General features: G+C 38.9%; 1 protein-coding gene across 1 annotated transcript in view; it reads right to left on the reverse strand.

Annotated features, from left to right (window-relative positions):
• CDH8 (cadherin 8) overlaps positions 1 to 20,198 on the reverse strand; it is a 288,359-nt gene that overhangs the window by 66,188 nt on the left and 201,973 nt on the right. Inside the window, exons 7-8 of the mRNA XM_075189000.1 lie at positions 8,274 to 8,527; positions 1,042 to 1,178 (exon numbers count right to left, since the gene is read on the reverse strand). Coding sequence (XP_075045101.1) covers positions 1,042 to 1,178; positions 8,274 to 8,527 — 391 coding nt within the window. The remainder of the gene's footprint in view (positions 1 to 1,041; positions 1,179 to 8,273; positions 8,528 to 20,198) is intronic.

The following is a 20,198-nucleotide window of genomic DNA, read 5'->3' on the forward strand; positions in this document are numbered from 1 at the left end:
ATGTTTTTTGGGGGGCTCGCTTGTTCTCAGTTTACACATTAGAGAGCTCTAAAAATAGGGATCAGTGGTCCTTATAGTAAGCACATTATCAGTACAGACTGACAGCTTTTCTAACATTTGATAGAAAAAAAAACCAAGATACATTTCTTGTCCGTCAAGCGTGGAATAGACAACACGTACAGAGATATCTCCGGTGACATAAGACAATAATCCGAGAGCTGATAATACGCCGATCAAAATAGAGCAAATCATTATCGTGCATGTTAATAAAGTTAGCCAGATTGGGAAATAATCTGTGGACAGCGTAAGAAGGAATTTCAAAGCCAAAATTGAATGCAAAGCAAAACGCAGCTAATATACAGCAAATACACTAGTATATAGCAAGAGAAGGTTGTTTTCAACATTATTTTTTCACATCGATGGTTGTACATAAATCTATTAATTGAAATGAGATTTAATATGTATAGCATATGAAATAAAATTATGGCATTGTAATTAATCCAACAGACAATAATATCCAAAAAAAGAAGGAGTCTCTAAACAAACAGATCACCGATAATCCAATGCACAACACTGATTATCAACAACATAGTGATAATAACTTATCAGAGAGCTGGCTGCAATGATCCTATTCACATTTTTTAAACAGTTCACCTTTTTATTAGTCAAGCTTAGCCAAGTTGATTGACAATAATTTCTATTGGATTTATTTTTTTGTATTAGCAGAGTTTTTAATAATTCATTGTACTCATTGCCACCATGTAACCAAGTGAAATGTGAATACCTACTAACTAGTTACAGGTAACAAGTAAAGATCTTAACAATGATCCTATTCACATTTTTTAAACAGTTCACTGTTTAATTAGTAAAGCTTAGCCAAGTTGATTGACAGTAATTTCTATTGGATTTATTTTTTTGTATTAGCAGAGTTTTTAATAATTCATTTTCCTCATTGCCACCATGTAACCAAGTGAAATGTGAATACCTACTAACTAGTTACAGGTAACAAGTAAAGATCTTAACAAAATTTTGCAAACTCACTGGTTTCTGTAGCTACCACCGTGATGTTATGCCACATATTGGTTTCTCTATCGAGGGCTGTTGCCAGTGTTATTTTGCCATCATCTGCATTAATGTTAAACTGCCGATCAAGATCCGTGTGCCGATCAATGGAAAACCTGTGAATTGAAAATAAAAAAAAAAAATAAAAAAAAAATTCATATAATATATTTTGTTTCCATCACTCATGAGATAGGGTGATTTCCATACGAGCATCAGCTATTTACTTTGTAGCAGCATATGTTATGTCTCACAAGCACTCAATAAATCAACCACAATATGATAAATAGACGTCGTCAATAAGGAAATTATAAAGCAGCTTCCAGTTCGGCGGATGACATGTTTTAAACGTGTTATTAATTAAGCTCTAAATATGTAATCTACGACATTTATCGTGATATAATATACTAAATCAGCTGCATGCCATCCAAACAAATTACACTGGTGTCTCCGTGGTGCAGTATTTAAGCCCATGATTTATCGGTAGATTGTTTTGTATAATTCATATTATACAAGAAAAGAGGAGCTCCGTTATATTTTTCTGTCAAACGTTTCTCCTTTTTTCAGATCTCAAAAGAGCGATTGGCTCCTATCGGCAAATCATCCAAGGAATCTGATCATGGGGCTATAAATTGATTGAGCAACTTCCACTTCTTTATTTGTCTGAGAGGCATGTTGGTGTCAGTAGCTGAAAGGGGGTACTGGTGCTGAATTGCTATTTGGAGGCTTCTGGGGTACCTCTTTGGTAAGTTAGCTCTCAATTTAAAAACACATATGTATGGCCCAAATATATGGGACTCTCATTGTTTAGAGTTAGGACTACCCTATCAGCAAACGCGCCTTGGCGTGGCAGGATGGCTTTAACATACATTTGCAAATGTGTGCAACTAAGACTTTTGCATTTTTATCTACAGTAGAAATGGCAGATCTGTTGCTGGCTATAGCAGTGTGCTGGGGGATCTCTCTGTGTGTTTGTTCCTTTCAGGATAACCCCACCCTTTCAAGCACGTGCTATAGCCTATAAATTGATTGAGCAACTTCCACTTCTTTATTTGCATAAGGCAATGTTGAAAGATGTTTTAGGCCACAGATCATCATGGGGGATGGGGAATGGGGGATTTCGGGATGTAATTTTAGGATTATAAATTAAAAAATGCTAATTCTAGATGCAAAAACATAAATCTAAATTAATGATTTTTTGGGAATCTAGGATATCTGTGTATACAGCCTTTTAAAGTAGCAATAGGTATATTTATTAATAAACTACGGTAACAATCAATCATCATCATCATCATTTATTTATATAGCGCCACTGATTCCGCAGCGCTTTACAGAGAACTCACTCACTTCAGTCTCTGCCCCATTGGAGCTTATATTCTAAATTTCCTAATACACACACACACAGACAGAGAGAGACTAAGAGCAATTCTGATAGCAGCCAATTAACCTACCAGTATGTTTTTGGAGTGGGGGAGGAAACCGGAGCACCCGGAGGAAACCCACGCAAACAAAGGGAGTACATACAAACTCCACTCAGATAAGGCCATGGTTGGGAATTGAACTCATGACCCCAGCGCTGCGAGGCAGAAGTGCTAACCACTTAGCCATCGTGCTGCCCAATATGCATCACTCAAATCACAGTGATGCATAATGAAACACAGCTGTAATTTACCATAACGGGGCGTCTCTGAGAGCCCCGCCATTACTGCGCTTCCTCCACAATGACTTTTCTCTGTTCACCGGCAGCCTAATGCTGCCGGCAAATGGAGAAAGTGTTTGATCCCATTGATAATGACCAGTAACGCCATTGTGAGCTGGTGTTACTTTGCTTTTCGCAGATTAATAGTTTACCTAATGTTGCTGTCACCGTAGAGGTGTATGGGGATAGCAGTAAGTGCTGGTGATAAGGTTAATGCCAGAAAAATCAGAGGCATTTTGACCCTTCACTGCTTAATAAATAGACCCTTTTCAGGGCCAAACGCAGGATTTCTAGAGGGGGGTTTTTCACACCACGCCACCAGTGGGCGTGACCAGCATGCATGGGGGCATGGCTATCATTTTAGACAGTGCTTAGCTGTTCTCTAACTCTTCCTATCCCCATAATATACATGAGCAATGCTTGAAAAGGGAGAGCTGCGTGCACCTAACAGTAGTGTACGCAGCTCTCCCTTTTCAAGCAGAGCTGTGTGAAGCGGGAGCAGGGTCCAGCCACCTCAATTATACAGTGTCCCCGGCTTGGAGGGGGGTTTCCAGGCACTAGGAACCCCGCCCCCCCACCCCCATCGGTTTGCCTATGCTTTAGTGTAAAGCTGCAGCAGTATAACGTGGCAAACCTCTGCCCGTAGGATGAATTTACCAAGGATGCATATAGAGGAAAAATATGAGGTATTTCAAAACTATTCCCCAAAATGATGCAGTTACTAAAATTGCATTTTGAGAGTATAAAATTATAGCAGGAAGGATAACATTGGGACATAGTTAAATTGTGAAAAGTGTTACTATTGTGTGTGGTCAGAACGTTGAAGACAATCTATTCATTCACATTTCAATATGGCTATAACACAATGCAGGCTTAATTCTTCATTCCACCAGCAGGGTGTGCACGAACTATCGGGCCCATTGTCATAGAATGCTTAGAATTGGCGCCTTCCATGCCCCATGGGGAAAATATTATTGCTGCAGTGTTTGTCCTGTCTGGGAACACATGGCTTTAAACCTACGAAGCTCTTCACTTGAGCTCATTTTAATATAAGATACGATGGGTCCAGTCTCATATTTTACCATGGATCTCGGGAGTTATAACACCAGCGGTATCCTATCTCTGCAAAATTAAAACTCACCTATTCAACTATATTTCAGCCCATGTTTTGATAGAATATGGAAATAATTAATTATTATTGAATAAAATAAAAAAATGAAATCACTGATGGAGCCAAGGGGCCCCGTTACATACCGGTCACCCTTTGTGACCTTCCATAAATTCAGGTATGCCTTTCATAGGATGTATTGATGAACTTTGATTAAAAGCTATGGGTTGGATTCCTGCTGGATTTTTCCTATGTCAGTTCAATACAAATCTATAAGAATAATCTTCCTGTTTTAAAGCAATTATTAGAGCCTGTGTTTACAAACTTGTTATAAATGATGCTTTTATGAATATTTGGTATTGAAGGTGTAGATGTAGCTGACCAAGATAGTTAGAGAAACAACACTGGTTTTATGACAGCAGAACATGATACTCAATAATAGTTGACTTTGTGGGTTATTACTTCATGGTTAGGGCAGATTGTAAAAAGAATATTCCACTCCTTTTAGTACTCCCATTATTTAAAGCAGAAACTGGTACTTCCCTTTGACATGTAGTTTGCCTACTCTTTACTAGCCATCTCTTGCTTCCTTTAGTGTGACAAATGCAGTTGAGTAGTACAGTGGCACAGTGGTTGGCATTGCTGTCTCACAGCGCTGGGGAAATGAGTTCAGTTCCAACCATGGCCTTATCTGTCTGGAGTTTGTATATTCTCCACGTTTGCGTGGGTTTCCTCCATGTTCCACGCGTTCCTCCCACGGGTGGGGTACGGAATAACGATGATCATTATTCCGACAACACTTACCCAGGCGTGTTGACAGCGAACGGCTCCTTCCCGACCAGGCTCCTTTCCGACTGATGTGACCAACGACTGCAAGGCCTCGCGACGAATGAAGACGCCGATGAGAGTTGTAGGTGACGTCAACAACTCTCCCCGGCGTCTTCATTCGTCGCAATGCCTTGCGGTCATTGGTCACATCAGTCAGGAAGGAGCCGTTCGCTGTCAACACGTCGGGGTAAGTGTTGTCAGAATAATGATTGACTACCACCACCTCCCCCGGTCCAAAAACATACTAGTAGGTTAATCGGCTACTGATGAAATGAACCTTAAAGTGCTTGTGGTAGGGATTTAGAATCTAAGCGGTAATAGAGCAGGGACTGATGTGAATGATTACATTTTATCTGTACAGCCCTGTGTATTATGATCGGTGCTACATAAATAAATAATAATAAGATAGTTAAAGGAATATACTCTTACTAGCTACTGTAACTATGGTGTCTGTATCCTAAAGGAATAACACAGAGTTGAGGCAGCCATTTTGTGGTCCGAACCAATAATTGTTTGTTAAACCGATATACAGAACAATGGAAACTAGTAACATCATTGAGGCACCTTGTGTGAATTAACAGACTTCAGACTGCCCTCATTGTGTGTAGAAAATGGGAACACTTTGAATATTTTCAGTATCTAACCAAATGCTGATCCTAGGAAGACCAGAACTCATGAAAACTTTAACCGCTACGGAAGTCTTAAAGTTATAACTGTAAATGGGCCAAGCCACCTTGTATTGATAAAGATCTATGTCCTTGCGCCTCTTGTAACCACAGACATGTCCTTCAATTGTTGTCGTTGCTGCCAAAAATCAAAGGACAGAGAGATCAAGCACCTTTTTGAGGCCTAAGTCTGAGCTCTGCTGTTTCTTGATTAAGATGCTCTAGAAGACACAACAGCCTGAGGTGTAGATTTAACAAGGCGGTATAATGGGACTAACTTTAAACTACATTCTATGCGGCGAATTGTAAACTCACACAGCAAAGGTGTGCACAAATAGTTTTAAGAATGAAGACATCTTATCCAATCCTAATCTATAATTGGATATTAAAAGAAACATTTTACATAAAAAACATAAAACGATTACATCAAGGAAAAAAAGAATTAGCATTCATTGCAAATACATCATAATTATATATATTCAATCAGCGTGGATATCAAGTGAAGTACATTAAGCATATGGTATTTTTCTCATATTGCAACTTGGACTAGCGGATAGCATATGTTTTGTAAATGTACTGTGAAACATCAACACCTTCTATTTTCCTCCTTAAACCATCAGTGTAAATCATATAAACTCATTACTTCTTGTTTTAACTATGTATTATATATTTTTCTTGGTTTAGAAGAAATTAGTGGAAGGTACTGTAGCCTGAAATGAGAATAGTTCATGGAGTGTTTGTGTTAAACATAGTTTCCGACTATGTCTTGATGCAAATTACTAGTTAACTCCTCTTTGCCTGTTCATTTTTCAGATCTGTGGAACTTGTCGTGTCCCCAATGACATCATACTAAGCTTCCAGTTGAGGTAGAACCACCCAATGTCACTAGATAATGTCTACAAGCTGGATAATCACACATCAATAGGATTGACAGGAGGGATTATGAGAAAGATACAAAAGCAATGTATCTCTAGGGGTGCTACAGTAGGCACCCACACTTCTAAATGTAACCTAGGAAAATGGCAGGAATAGCATTACTAGACATTCACCTCTTAATACTTACATCAGACATACTATATATAAAGGAAAAAGAAGAGTAGCATTATTAAAGAGCAATCATCCATATTTGAAAATATGGCATTAGCACATTTTGTCCTGTCCATTAAAATTGGTCTTCTTTAACTACCTCCTACATTGAGTCCTTAATGATCACCGAATGTTCATCTACATTCTGCTGATGGGCACTAGAGTCAAGCTATCACTGTCTAATGCCTCCTCCGAGAACAGTTTGAACTCATTCCTGGCAACCAGATCACCTGCACATAATGTTCTTACATAAAGCATGGTAGGCAGGTGCTTGAGAATGTCTATGTTACATGGAGATTCACCAGTGTCTTCTTCTAGGATGGACAACCTCTTGGTCTCATTAGACCATTAGAGCTGTCCCCACAGTCCCTGGATTGTTTACATGCTCTAACATAAGCTTAGATGTAGCTGGCATCCAAGCTTATTTTATTATCAGTAAATATATGGTCTAGTAATTAAAATATATATAAAAAAAATATAGTGTCTTCCCCACAGTAGAGAAACATGTAAAACAAAAAGTTAAATAAATATTAAAAAGTTTATTTAAAAAATCACATTTTTTTGCCCTCAAAAGTATAGCAAACTGATAAAAAAATGTACCTAAGAAAAAAAAGTGCAAAATGAATCCTTAAATACTTCAGAATTGTCAGATTGCATTTAATTGAAGGGGTACATTTTGGCGTTTAAATTAGTTAACTTGTGCCTGTTGTTTCTTACATAATGCCCATAAATAACGGGGCAAAATATGCTTTCAGGGAAAGTCACATGTTTTATTAAATACAAATTATTAAATTTGCTTTTGTAATCTAAGACAATAAAAGGTTGTTCCTAATCAGAGCGACAATGCAAAAAAAGTGAAAATTAGTCTGGTCCGGAAGGGGATCAAAATATTATGGTTTTGAGAAGGTCAATATAGTTTATTCAGTTCGATACTTTTGATTATCCAAAATTAAAGCTATATCTCATTATATTGCATAGGTGTTTGTGCATTAGTATTTTCCATCTGAGTTTCATTTATCACAAACACAATTATAGCACTAAACCAATTATTAAAAGTGTGTGGGTAGTGCCATACCACTGTCCTAAGCCTTGTTCCTATGTATTTGAGTCAACTGTTTTTGCTGGCATCAATAGATAAAAATAGATATATTTAGAAATATAAAACAAGGCCCTATTTATATTTCCCCTGAAATGCAACATATTAATACATTGACCATTTTAATAGAGGGAAATGTTCAGAGAGTGATGTTGAGTAGAATGATTTGGGTCAGAACTAATGGACCCAGGGCAAAAAAAGCTGGGCCCCCACTATTCAGTTTATAGTCATATTTAAAGACTTAAATTATGAAATAGAAGATGCAATATTATAGTTGACTAAAAGTGTATTCCATTATTTAAATGGCTATACACCCACTTTGCTTACGGTGATAGCTGCTTTTCGCATTGATTGGTGAATAAATGTCTAAAGGGATTGTGTTCATTGTTGTAGAGAATGGAGCATGGTTGACAGTGCATCTTGCACCCAATCCTTTGTCGCCCTTTGCAACACTCAACACCCAGGTATCCTTTTTATGTTCTCTCAAAAGAAGCAATCATAATTTCTAGTGGTGTACACCCACATAAGTTTGGTCCTAACACTACAACACTTACATTGGAAAGACAACAAATCCTGTTATAGGGGTTTCTAAAATGCTGGGCACCTGTTGCAAATGCCCACCGTGGCCTGCTAAGGAGCCATCACAACTTAGGATAATACATCGTACACAACATTCTAACATGGAATACTCAGAATTCTTATGATCGATACAAATCTCATTCGATTCATTACCTTATGGGACTTGACATCACATCAGGATCTCGTGCCGTCACCTGGCCAATCACACCATTGATGGCCGCATTTTCATGCACTTCCAGGAGATACGTAGGCGAGGAGAACACAGGCGGCTCATCGGCATCCTCCACTGTAACTTTTACCGTTGCGGTATCTTTGAACGGTACCCCGCTGATGAAATGTGGATCAATATGAACATTGACTGCTTCTACCTTCAGCGTATAGGATTTCTTGCTCTCGAAGTCCAGAGGCTGTTAAGAACGACAAAGACGAATGTCTTTCACTAATGACCACAGAAGCGAGAACAAATGAATTTAATGCTGATGGATGAAAGTTATGTTCATTTAAGCACATTGACTGAGCTTTAATGCAACCACAGTATCAGGCATCTACTCGCTCAGGCCGAGCCTGTAAATTGTGTGGGCATTTATTGATATGTGTTTATTATGTTGCCTCAATAAAGTCAATCTTTTTGTTCCCTGTCCTTTTTACCTTTCTCTTTCAATTTGAAATTCACAAAATGTACTGTGTCTGAGACTTCAACATCAGCCTTTCACAACAGACACATAATAAAACTTTATCAGTGATTACAGAACCTGCATATTGCTGAAATTCCTAATCACGATCTTGCTAGTAAAAAAAATAAAACGAGGTGATTTCTAATACTGCCTCTAGGTGCGATAAATATTTTAGTATTTCTCAGACAAAGCATAAAAGACAAGGGACTATGTGCAGTCAAGGTAGTATTATGCACAGAAATAAAGTGTTATCTATCATGTGCATTACTTTTTAACAGTATAGCACTCGTTTTTTGTTTATTACTGGTTAAAATCAATTTTAATGATGGCATTTCTTAGGCTTTCATTGTTTCTTCTCTTTCACAGGGAAATTCTGGAAACTTTTTTGTATACTATATAATAACCAGATAGTGTAATATACTCCCACACACTTCAGTGTTTAGTATATACTCATTTTTTATTTTTTGTTAAGAACTGTGATGTGGGTAATGCAAACCAATGCATTGTGTGAGCATCTGTTTTATACATGTGTTTTATTTCATTGGAAATATAGACCACTAATCTGCAAGGAACAGTTGACCTAAAAACACATGGGGAACTAATAGCATGTACATATTTTATTGAGAAATATCAATCTCCCATTAACTGTCAAACAGTTCCTCAAATTGCCTAATCTAATCTAGGATGTCCCTGTCTGTCAAGAAACTTTGTTTTAAATATAGAAATATACTTGTTACACTTGACAAAAAAACACACACAGGACAACTTATCAATCACCATTTATTCCCGGATGGCTTGACGGTAATTGCAGTTGGCTTGGTATCACTATGTGACATTGAACGCTCGATAAGTCAGGATAAGTGTGGGTTGGAAATGTGTTCAAAAGTTTCTGTTAAAAATGAGCATATTAAATCTATATTTCTAAGCTGCATTCTTTTGGAAACTTTAGCGTCACAATATATCATTTTTTTCGGTAATCTGGAGATAAAACAAATTACTGTTCTGAGATGAAACTGAGTTTAGATTTTGCAGTTGGGTAGAACTTTCTGTGTCACATGACCATTACTGAAACAATTGTGGAATGTTCACGAAAGCGAAGTTCTACTAGAACAATTCATATTGTCTTACATTGAATGCTATTCTGTCCATAGAAATATTATGTCACGCCATACATAAAATACATTAACATCATTCCACCCTATTCGTCACATTCTGAATTTATGCTGTCACAGAAGTCTGCTATTTTTTAAATTTTTTAATTAAACTTTTCTCTTATATTTGGATTTGCTTACATATTAAAAAAAATATGAGACTTGTCCTTTCTTATATCATACCCCATCTAGACTACTGTAGAATCCTTCTTTGACATTCTTAGCTAAACACTCCAAACCAAACAGCCAGACATATAAACCTCTCTTTCAAACAAGAACTTTCGCTACAAATACAATATCCCCAATTTTATTGTTGTAAGCACTCAACAAATCCACATCTCCTTTCATTGCCTCCCTTATCTATAGGTATTTCCACAAATGCAACCTCTGCTTTGCACATGACCACTTCATACATTTGTTCATGCTGCACCAATACTGTTTAACTACCTTTCACACCCTACCAGACACTGACAGAGTCTCCAAGCCTTTGAAAGGACACCCTGAAAGGTCAAGTTTTAAACACCTTGTTTCTCAACACTTTGTAATTGCTATAATGCATAACTATTGCTTAATATCTATGGCACTGTACAAATCTGTGATAATACATTTCGTTGCAGACCTAACTGCTTTGCAAAGAAATACAACGATGACATCACTAAATAAACACGGACATTAATTGTAGCACTGAAGCAAACCCATATATTGCCCTTGTTTATATTCAGACCATTCCTCCCGCTATTACCTCCTAGTACATATCACTCATAATTTCTCCAAGTGAAAAGGGCATTCTATAATCCCAAATCGAGATGAGTGGTGTTCGCCCAGGGCCATACAAGGAAGTCAGTGAGGCACTGACTTTTGACATTTGTAATCAATTGTAATGGTATATTGGAAAAAAAACCAACACTTTTCATAGAGATGGGGTAACTCCTGTCAGTTTCCGTCCTCATTTAATTTGTTGGTCGCTGACACAAAGTAGAATGTGTTAAGTGTTCCACAAAGGTGCTCTGACTCGCCAAGACAACACAATGATAATACCAATATTAGCAAAATAATGCACACTTGCCTTGTGTGAGAGTATAAATATACTTTAATATACTTTAGGTCATTGCCACTAACAGACTATTCTTAAGAGATGAAACTAGTTGTTTTTAAAATGTTAAGGCACAACTATGACTTAAACATTATGGGCCTGATTCATTAAGGATCTTAACTTGAGAAACTTCTTATTTCAGTCCCCTGGACAAAACCATTTTACAATGCAAGGGGTGCAAATTAGTATTCTGTTTTGTTCATAAGTTAAATACTGACTGTTTTTTCATGTAGCACACAAATACTTGATAGCTTATTTGTACACTGAAATTTAAAGTTGATATTTGTGTGCTACATGAAAAAACAGGCAGTATTTAACTTATGTGCAAAACAGAATACTACTTTGCACCCCTTGCATTGTAACATGGTTTTGTCCAGGAGACTGAAATAAGAAGTTTCTCAAGTTAAGATCCTTAATGAATCAGGTCCTATATTATTTTAAAATAATTTACAAAAATAGACTCCCCTTAAAGAGAAAGCCAAGCAGCCTGCAGATCCATCCACCTTTCATGATAATAAAATATATCTGCACGGCACAGTAGTCAGCTAAATAAGCTTGATTACTGTTCTGTCATTGGCTGCCTTAGCTAACAAGCAGCTGGGTTAACCAATTGCAATACAGGAAGAAAGTCTTTAACAACTGAAAAAGCCATATATTATGGGAGCTATTTATGAAAGGCCAAAGTGGTCTTTCCACATAGTTTTGTTCATGACAAAGCACTTAAATATTATTTGTCTATTTCAAAAAGTGCATTTAATAGTATACATAGGGGAGATGTTGCCTATAGCAACCAATCACATTCTAGCTGTCATTTTGTAGAATGTACTAAATAAATGATAACTAGAATTCGATTGGTTGCTATAGGCAACATCTCCAGTTTTTCAAACCCTCAGTTTAGTAAATATACCCCACAGTGTATATTTGCAACCATACATCAGGCCTATTGCAGCTTTTAATTTTTGCCAAACAAACTATCAGTAAATATCCTTATATACATAGGCAATTTCTACCCACCCAAAAAAACATGTTGCATGCTTAGACCAAGGGCTAGATTTACTAAGCTGCGGGTTTGAAAAAGTGGGGATGTTGCCTATAGCAACCAATCAGATTCTAGCTGTCATTTTGTAGAAGGTACTAAATAAATGAAAGCTAGAATCTGATTGGTTGCTATAGGCAACATCCCCACTTTTTCAAACCCGCAGCTTAGTAAATCTAGCCCCAAAAGTTATCCATAGCTTTCTATAGGAAAACATCTACCATTAAAGAGAGTTGTAATTAATTCAGAGAAATTTAAGAATTCCCATTCGGAAAATGAGTACAAGCCCCTTCCTCATTTTTGCTGTTTCACTGTTTTCACCATCTTATTATGCATTATTATGTGTGCACGATAATGTAGAAAATAGCACTGAATGTTGCACAGTGTGAAAGATCTGAAGCAAAACAAAATGTTTCGTAGTATAAAATATATGGAGCAGAAAAGAATGTTTCACAGTATAGAATATATGGAGCAGAACAGAATGTTGCACAGTATAGAATATATGGAGTAGAACATAATATTGCACAGTATAGAATATATGGAGTAGAACATAATATTGCACAGTATAGAATATATGGAGTAGAACAGAATATTGCACAGTATAGAATATATGGAGTAGAACATAATATTGCACAGTATAGAATATATGGAGTAGAACATAATATTGCACAGTATAGAAGATATGGAGTAGAACAGAATGTTGCACAGTATAGAATATATGGAGTAGAACAGAATGTTGCACAGTATAGACTATATGGAGTAGAACATAATATTGCACAGTATAGAATATATGGCATAGAACAGAATGTTGCACACTAAAGAATATATGGAGTAGAACATAATATTGCACAGTATAGAATATATGGAGTAGAACATAATATTGCACAGTATAGAATATATGGCATAGAACAGAATGTTGCACACTAAAGAATATATGGAGTAGAACATAATATTGCACAGTATAGAATATATGGAGTAGAACAGAATGTTGCACAATATAGAAGTTCTGAAGCAGAACAGATTGTTGCACAGTAAAGAATATAAGTAGTAGAACAGAATGTTTCACAGTAAAGAATATATGGAGTAGAACAGAATGCTGCACAGTATAGAAGATATGAAGCAGAACAGAATGTTGCACAGTAACTAATATATAGAGTAAAATAGAATGTTGCACAGTATAGAAGATATGAAGCAGAACAGAATGTTGCACAGTGTAGGAGATCTGAAGTAGAAAAGAATGTTACATAGTACAGACGATCTAAACAGAACAGAATGTTGCACAGTATAGAGGATGTGAAACAGAACAGAATGCTGCACTGTATAAAAGATCTGAAGCAAAACACAATGCCGCACAGCATAAAAGATATGAAGAAGAACAGATATTTGCACAGTAAAGAGGATCTGAAGCAAAACAGAATGTTGCACAGTATAGAAGACATAAAACAGAACAGAATGAGAGAGTTGAAAAAGCAGAGAAAAGTTTCATAGTCTGCATGAAAAAGGAACAAAATGTGAGAATAAAAACTATAATATTAAATATAAATAGTTATTTGTGATCCCCACCTGTAAGCAATTTAGTAAAGAAAGACTAAAAATATGTGCAGATGAAGATATATAATAAACCGGCATTCATTGTTTTTCTTCTATATGCTGAAAACAATAAATATTTTATTCTTGAATACAAGCATCATTGATGTGTATCAAGGTTTAGAGAACATAGGAGCATGAAGTACATTGCTCAGTACAAATCCCTGCTGGGATTCATATAAGAGAGTAAGTTAATGTGCTTTAATCCACCAAATTTTCGGGATATTGCAGACTAGAGACAATGAGCCTGAAAAATGCCAGAACTAATGAATATGTAAATATCAGGCTTACATGGAACATATTGCAGAATAAAGATATTAACTGTCTTGCATGGCTCTTATTGAAAGAGTCTACACCTGTTTATGTAATGAGATTGTAGGATGCAGAGTTTGACAATGATTTTCTGTACTGAAGCTATATCAAGATTTATTTGATTGATTTTTTAAAAAAATGTAAAATGTAGTTTTGAGTTAAGTTTACTATAGTAAGCTAAAATACAGATTTTTAGTTACCCGCCATCCTCCTATTCCATTGAGTTCCTCTGTGATCTCCATGGTCCAGAACTCCTCTATGTATGTAAGGGTGAGTCATGCCCTTCCCCTGGTTCTATAAATGAGAGGCTCAAAGGCGAGTGGTATCAACAAAACTGCAAGCTGGCTGACAAAGTTAAGTAGTAGCAGCATGGGGCAGACCTGCACCAGTTTACTGGAGGCATCGGGGAGGCGCCAGAGCAGGAGAACGCTGTACTCCAGCTCAGAGCCGTAACTTAGAATTCTAGCGCCTGGGGCGAGAAAGACAAATGCCGCCCCCTAGCCCTCAATTTTAACCAAATTAACCTAAAATATTCCTAAATTGCGCCCCCCTTCAGCGTTGCACGCTGGGCGGTCGCCCCTGTCGCACAGTCCTAGTTACGGCCCTGCTCCAGCTATTTTAGCTTAGGATAGAATTTTCCAAGTTGAAAAGATGGTGGCACAGAGCTTACAATTGCTGACTCGCAGACTTTGGGAATCCGAGTTTGCTCTATGCGTGGAGCGGTGGTAGTCAGTTTTCCGGCCGTGGAAAACCCGACAGTACTTTCTCCGCCAGGAGGAAACCAAAGAGCCAACTCACAGAAATGACTGACAGCGTCCAAGGTAGACTTTTGTCAATTGCGGCACCTCAAGAAGCCGGCAGCGGTGGCTGACGTCACATTGAAGAGACTCAACGTGATCCGACTTGTTTGGGTAGCAATTTAAGGAGGCAACGCCTGTACAAGGTACATGGTATAGTAATGAACCTTGTACAGGCATTGCCTCCTTAAATTATTAACTGAACAAGTAGGATCACATTGGGTCTCTTCAATGTGACGTCAGCCACCGCTGCCGGCTTCTTCAGGTGTCGCAATTGACGAGTCAGAGAGCAGCTCTTCGGTTTCCTCCTGCCGGGGTAAGTACTGTCGGGATTTCCACGGCCGAAAAATGGTACCCAACCCATGTAAAGCTGATATGTTCTCCCTGTGTTTGTGCTGACAAAATGCAGTTTGTAGTAAAGAAAGTGAACTTTTTAGGAAAAATGTGCTTTTGTACAGCTGATTCTCATTGCTTGCGTAGTGCTAATTGGATTATGCTTTTCCCTCTTCCTAATTAGCTAGCTCAGCTAATAAGGGAGAGACATATGAGCAATTCTTTACAGGCAGCCATAATGACAGTGCCACCTGTTGTTCTAAACAGAAAAATAAATAAATGCATTTTGATAATACTAAATTTATTTTTACAAGCCTAACAAAGGTAATAGACTGTCCCATTTTAGACCAAATGATTGCAGGACAGAATAGCCTTAGAGAAAGTAACATCTGCCTATGTTTATCAACATCCTACCCAGCAAGCATGCATAATATTTAGTAATTTAAATACTCTATTTTCATCAGTATTTACAGAAATGAAAACTAGTCTTGACATATTGTTCTGTACTGTAATATTAATAGTGTTAGAAAATATTTTGCATTAAGTCATGGAGAGAACTATGACACAGTGGTTAGCATTGCTACAATACAGTGTTGTGGTCATGTGTTCAGTTCATCCAGGGCCCCATTTGGGTGGGTTTCCTGTGGATTCTCTGGTTTTCTCCCAAAGTCCAAAAACATAGTTAGGTTAATAGGCTGCTGACTATAGTGAACCCTAGAGATTGTATTGTGGAATTTAGACTGTAAGCTCCAATGATGGGAATGATTAATATTCTCTGTACAGTGCTGCATAATAAGCATAATATGGAGGTTCTATATAATGGAAATAATAATAGTAATAAATACAATTGAGGCAAAAGTAAAAATTGCCTATGTGGGGTAGTCCACCATGATTATTAATTTCTCAACTCCCATCCAAAACTTGAGACAAAATGGACAATGTTGTGTAATATGACTACTGGAGCCACTGTTATCTCAAAAATGTACATTGTTCCTTAAGTCATCTAACTCTTATTACACAGATTAGGCTAACCATGGCTACATCTCTAAATGTTACTGAACGTTGTACTTCATTGCTTTAGAATATAAAATACACGATGTTATGTAATATTTATTATTTTATAAGAACTATCCACTTCTTTTTTTTGGTGAGCCTGTTTTATTGCTAGAAACATTGTTGCTATTGCAGTCCATAAAGTGGTTTAGTCTGTAACTAAAACTTCACTGACTAACAACAAATATTAGAGCTTTTCTCACTGACCGTACACACTATGCTTAACTGATTGACAACACAACAAGAGCTTCACTGACTGACAGCACACACCGGAGCTTCACTGACTGACAGCACACACTGAGCTTCACTGACTGACAGCACCCACCAGAGCTTCACTGACTGACAGCACACACCAGAGCTTCACTGACTGACAGCACCCACTGAGCTTCACTGACTGACAGCACACACTGAGCTTCACTGACTGACAGCACCCACCAGAGATTCACTGACTGACAGCACACACCAGAGCTTCACTGACTGACAGCACCCACTGAGCTTCACTGACTGACAGCACACACTGAGCTTCACTGACTGACAGCACACACTGAGCTTCACTGACTGACAGCACAGACCGGAGCTTCACTGACTGACAGCACACACTGAGCTTCACTGACTGACAGCACCCACCGGAGCTTCACTGACTGACAGCACCCACCAGAGCTTCAATGACTGACAGCACCCACTGAGCTTCACTGACTGACAGCACACACCGGAGCTTCACTGACTGACAGCACACACCAGAGCTTCACTGACTGACAGCACCCACCGGAGCTTCACTGACTGACAGCACCCACTGAGCTTCACTGACTGACAGCACCCACCAGAGCTTTACTGACTGACAGCACCCACCGGAGCTTCACTGACTGACAGCACTCACTGAGCTTCACTGACTGACAGCACCCACTGAGCTTCACTGACTGACAGCACCCACTGAGCTTCACTGACTGACAGCACCCACCAGAGCTTCACTGACTGACAGCACCCACTGAGCTTCACTGACTGACAGCACACACCGGAGCTTCACTGACTGACAACACACCAAGAGCTTCACTGACTGACAGCACCCACTGAGCTTCACTCACTGACAGCACACACCGGAGCTTCACTGACTGACAGCACCCACTGAGCTTCACTAACTGACAGCACACACCGGAGCTTCACTGACTGACAACACACCAAGAGCTTCACTGACTGACAGCACCCACTGAGCTTCACTGATTGACAACACACCAAGAGCTTCACTGACTGACGGCACACACCGGAGCTTCACTGACTGACAGCACCCACCGGAGCTTCACTGACTGACAGCACCCACTGAGCTTCACTGACTGACAGCACCCACCGGAGCTTCACTGACTGAAAACACACCTAGAGCTTCACTGACTGACAGCACCCACCGGAGCTTCACTGACTGACAGCACACACCAGAGCTTCACTGACTGACAGCACCCACCGGAGCTTCACTGACTGACAGCACCCACTGAGCTTCACTGACAGACAGCACACACCAGAGCTTCACTGACTGACAGCACCCACCGGAGCTTCACTGACTGACAGCACCCACTGAGCTTCACTCACTGACAGCACACACCGGAGCTTCACTGACTGACAGCACCCACTGAGCTTCACTGACTGACAGCACCCACCGGAGCTTCACTGACTGACAGCACCCACCAGAGTTTCACTCACTGACAGCACCCACTGAGCTTCACTGACCGACAGCACCCACCAGAGCTTCACTGACTGACAGCACCCACCGGAGCTTCACTGACTGACAGCACCCACTGAGCTTCACTGACTGACAGCACCCACTGAGCTTCACTGACTGACAGCACCCACTGAGCTTCACTGACTGACAGCACCCACCAGAGCTTCACTGACTGACAGCACCCACTGAGCTTCACTAACTGACAGCACACACCGGAGCTTCACTGACTGACAACACACCAAGAGCTTCCCTGACTGACAGCACCCACTGAGCTTCACTGATTGACAACACACCAAGAGCTTCACTGACTGACGGCACACACTGGAGCTTCACTGACTGACAGCACCCACCAGAGCTTCACTGACTGACAGCACCCACCGGAGCTTCACTGACTGACAGCACCCACTGAGCTTCACTGACTGACAGCACCCACCGGAGCTTCACTGACTGACAACACACCAAGAGCTTCACTGACTGACAGCACCCACCGGAGCTTCACTGACTGACAGCACCCACTGAGCTTCACTGACTGACAGCACACACCGGAGCTTCACTGACTGACAGCACCCACCGGAGCTTCACTGACTGACAGCACCCACCGGAGCTTCACTGACTGACAGCACCTATCGGAGCTTTATAAATTGGCACAGTGTGCTGGGAATTTTTTTTCTGTTTTTGTGCCTTTCTGGATAACCCCATCCTTTCAAACACCTGCTGTGAACCTATAAATTGATTGAGCAACTTCCATTTCTGTATTGTGGTCTTCATTTTTAGCAGCATATACTACTCTTAGAGTAAGCAAGCTCACTAGTACTCAGTTGCCCCAAGACTTGCGTATCATGTTACTCGTTATAGTAAGGGATACTAACAGATTGGAAAATTGAAGAAAAACAGCGATGGTCAAATGAAATATAGACAATATAGGACAGATTCTGGGCAAAACTATTGTGAAGGAGAAAAGTCACAAAGCAGTCAGCAACAATCCAAATCAGGAAATTTCAAAGTCACTGTGGAGCCAAAGAGTTCACATGTGTTCGTAAGATCACACGCAAGCATTTATGTGTGAGCCTACGCATAAAGCTATGGATGTTTTATACTATGGAGGGCATGAAAAAAGAATGCAATATCTGTGCAAATGAAGAAAGTGATAAGCGCACTCTAACTAAACTAAATCACCCAGGCACCTGTTTAATTTCCCAGCCTGTTCTGCGAGGCTGAAGCCCCAGACATATATACAGTTCTTTTCTATTTTTATTTTTTTTTTCTTAGAAAACTATTGCAGATGAAATAATACTCTTGATTGATTGCAGATTTCGCTAATAATGTATTTTGTATTCTAAAGGCATGGAAATAAAATGATCTGGAGAAGGTCATTGTTAATGAGGTTCACTACTTCAGATTTCTGATGTCAAGATGTGCAAATTAAAGCTACTTTCTAGTTTATTGGTATGAGTCTGTCAGCTAAACTGCAAAGTATGGAGATCGGAAATAAATTTAACGCAGCGGCTTGTAATACAATGGGGTAATGGGAAAAGTGGGACTTACAACATATTTTATATATCAAAATATAATAATCTATACTTTTTTTTTTAACACACTTCCGATTTTAAACAGTGACATATAGGGCCTGAGTCCTTAAGGAGAGCAAAGCATAAAAAAATGAGTAACTTTGCACCTGGGCAAAACCATGTTGCATTGGAGGGGGAGGTAAAATTAAAATGTGGGGCAGATTTATATTGGGATAGGGCATGTCCTAGATCAACTTTAAATCTCAGTGAAAAAAATAAAGCTATCAAGTATTTGTGTGTTACATGAAAAAACAGCCAGTCTTTAACTTATATTCACAATAATAAACTAATTTGTACCCCTTGCATTGCAACATGGTTTGTCCAGGAGAAAATGTACACTTTTTTTTTTGCCTTACTTCCCTTATTGACTCAGGCCCATAATATTTTTCCATACCTGACTATGTTTGCATCTTTTTTTGGGACATGTAGGGTTAAGATGAGATGTCAAGGAGCACAAAATAGCAAGACTGACATTTTGTACTGAAGTCACCTGTGACTAATTTTATTGTTTGAAACCACTAAGACAGAATCACAAAAGAAAATGGGAGTGGAATTTTTAACCGTGCAAGGACTTCTTGGGAAAAATAAATCTGAAAATCTACACCTATGCGTGTCTTATGGTCCATTTTTGGACAGTGCAATTTATGAAACAGTATTATACGTCACAATGAGCCATTTTATATCCTTTAAAGGGTAACGCTACTCAAAAATGTTTATTTTCTTTTTTTTTTAACTAATTTGCCTAATTAAAATCAACCATTGGGTT

Source organism: Mixophyes fleayi, chromosome 10, assembly GCF_038048845.1.
Source record: "Mixophyes fleayi isolate aMixFle1 chromosome 10, aMixFle1.hap1, whole genome shotgun sequence".
NCBI classification, from domain to species: domain Eukaryota; kingdom Metazoa; phylum Chordata; class Amphibia; order Anura; family Limnodynastidae; genus Mixophyes; species Mixophyes fleayi.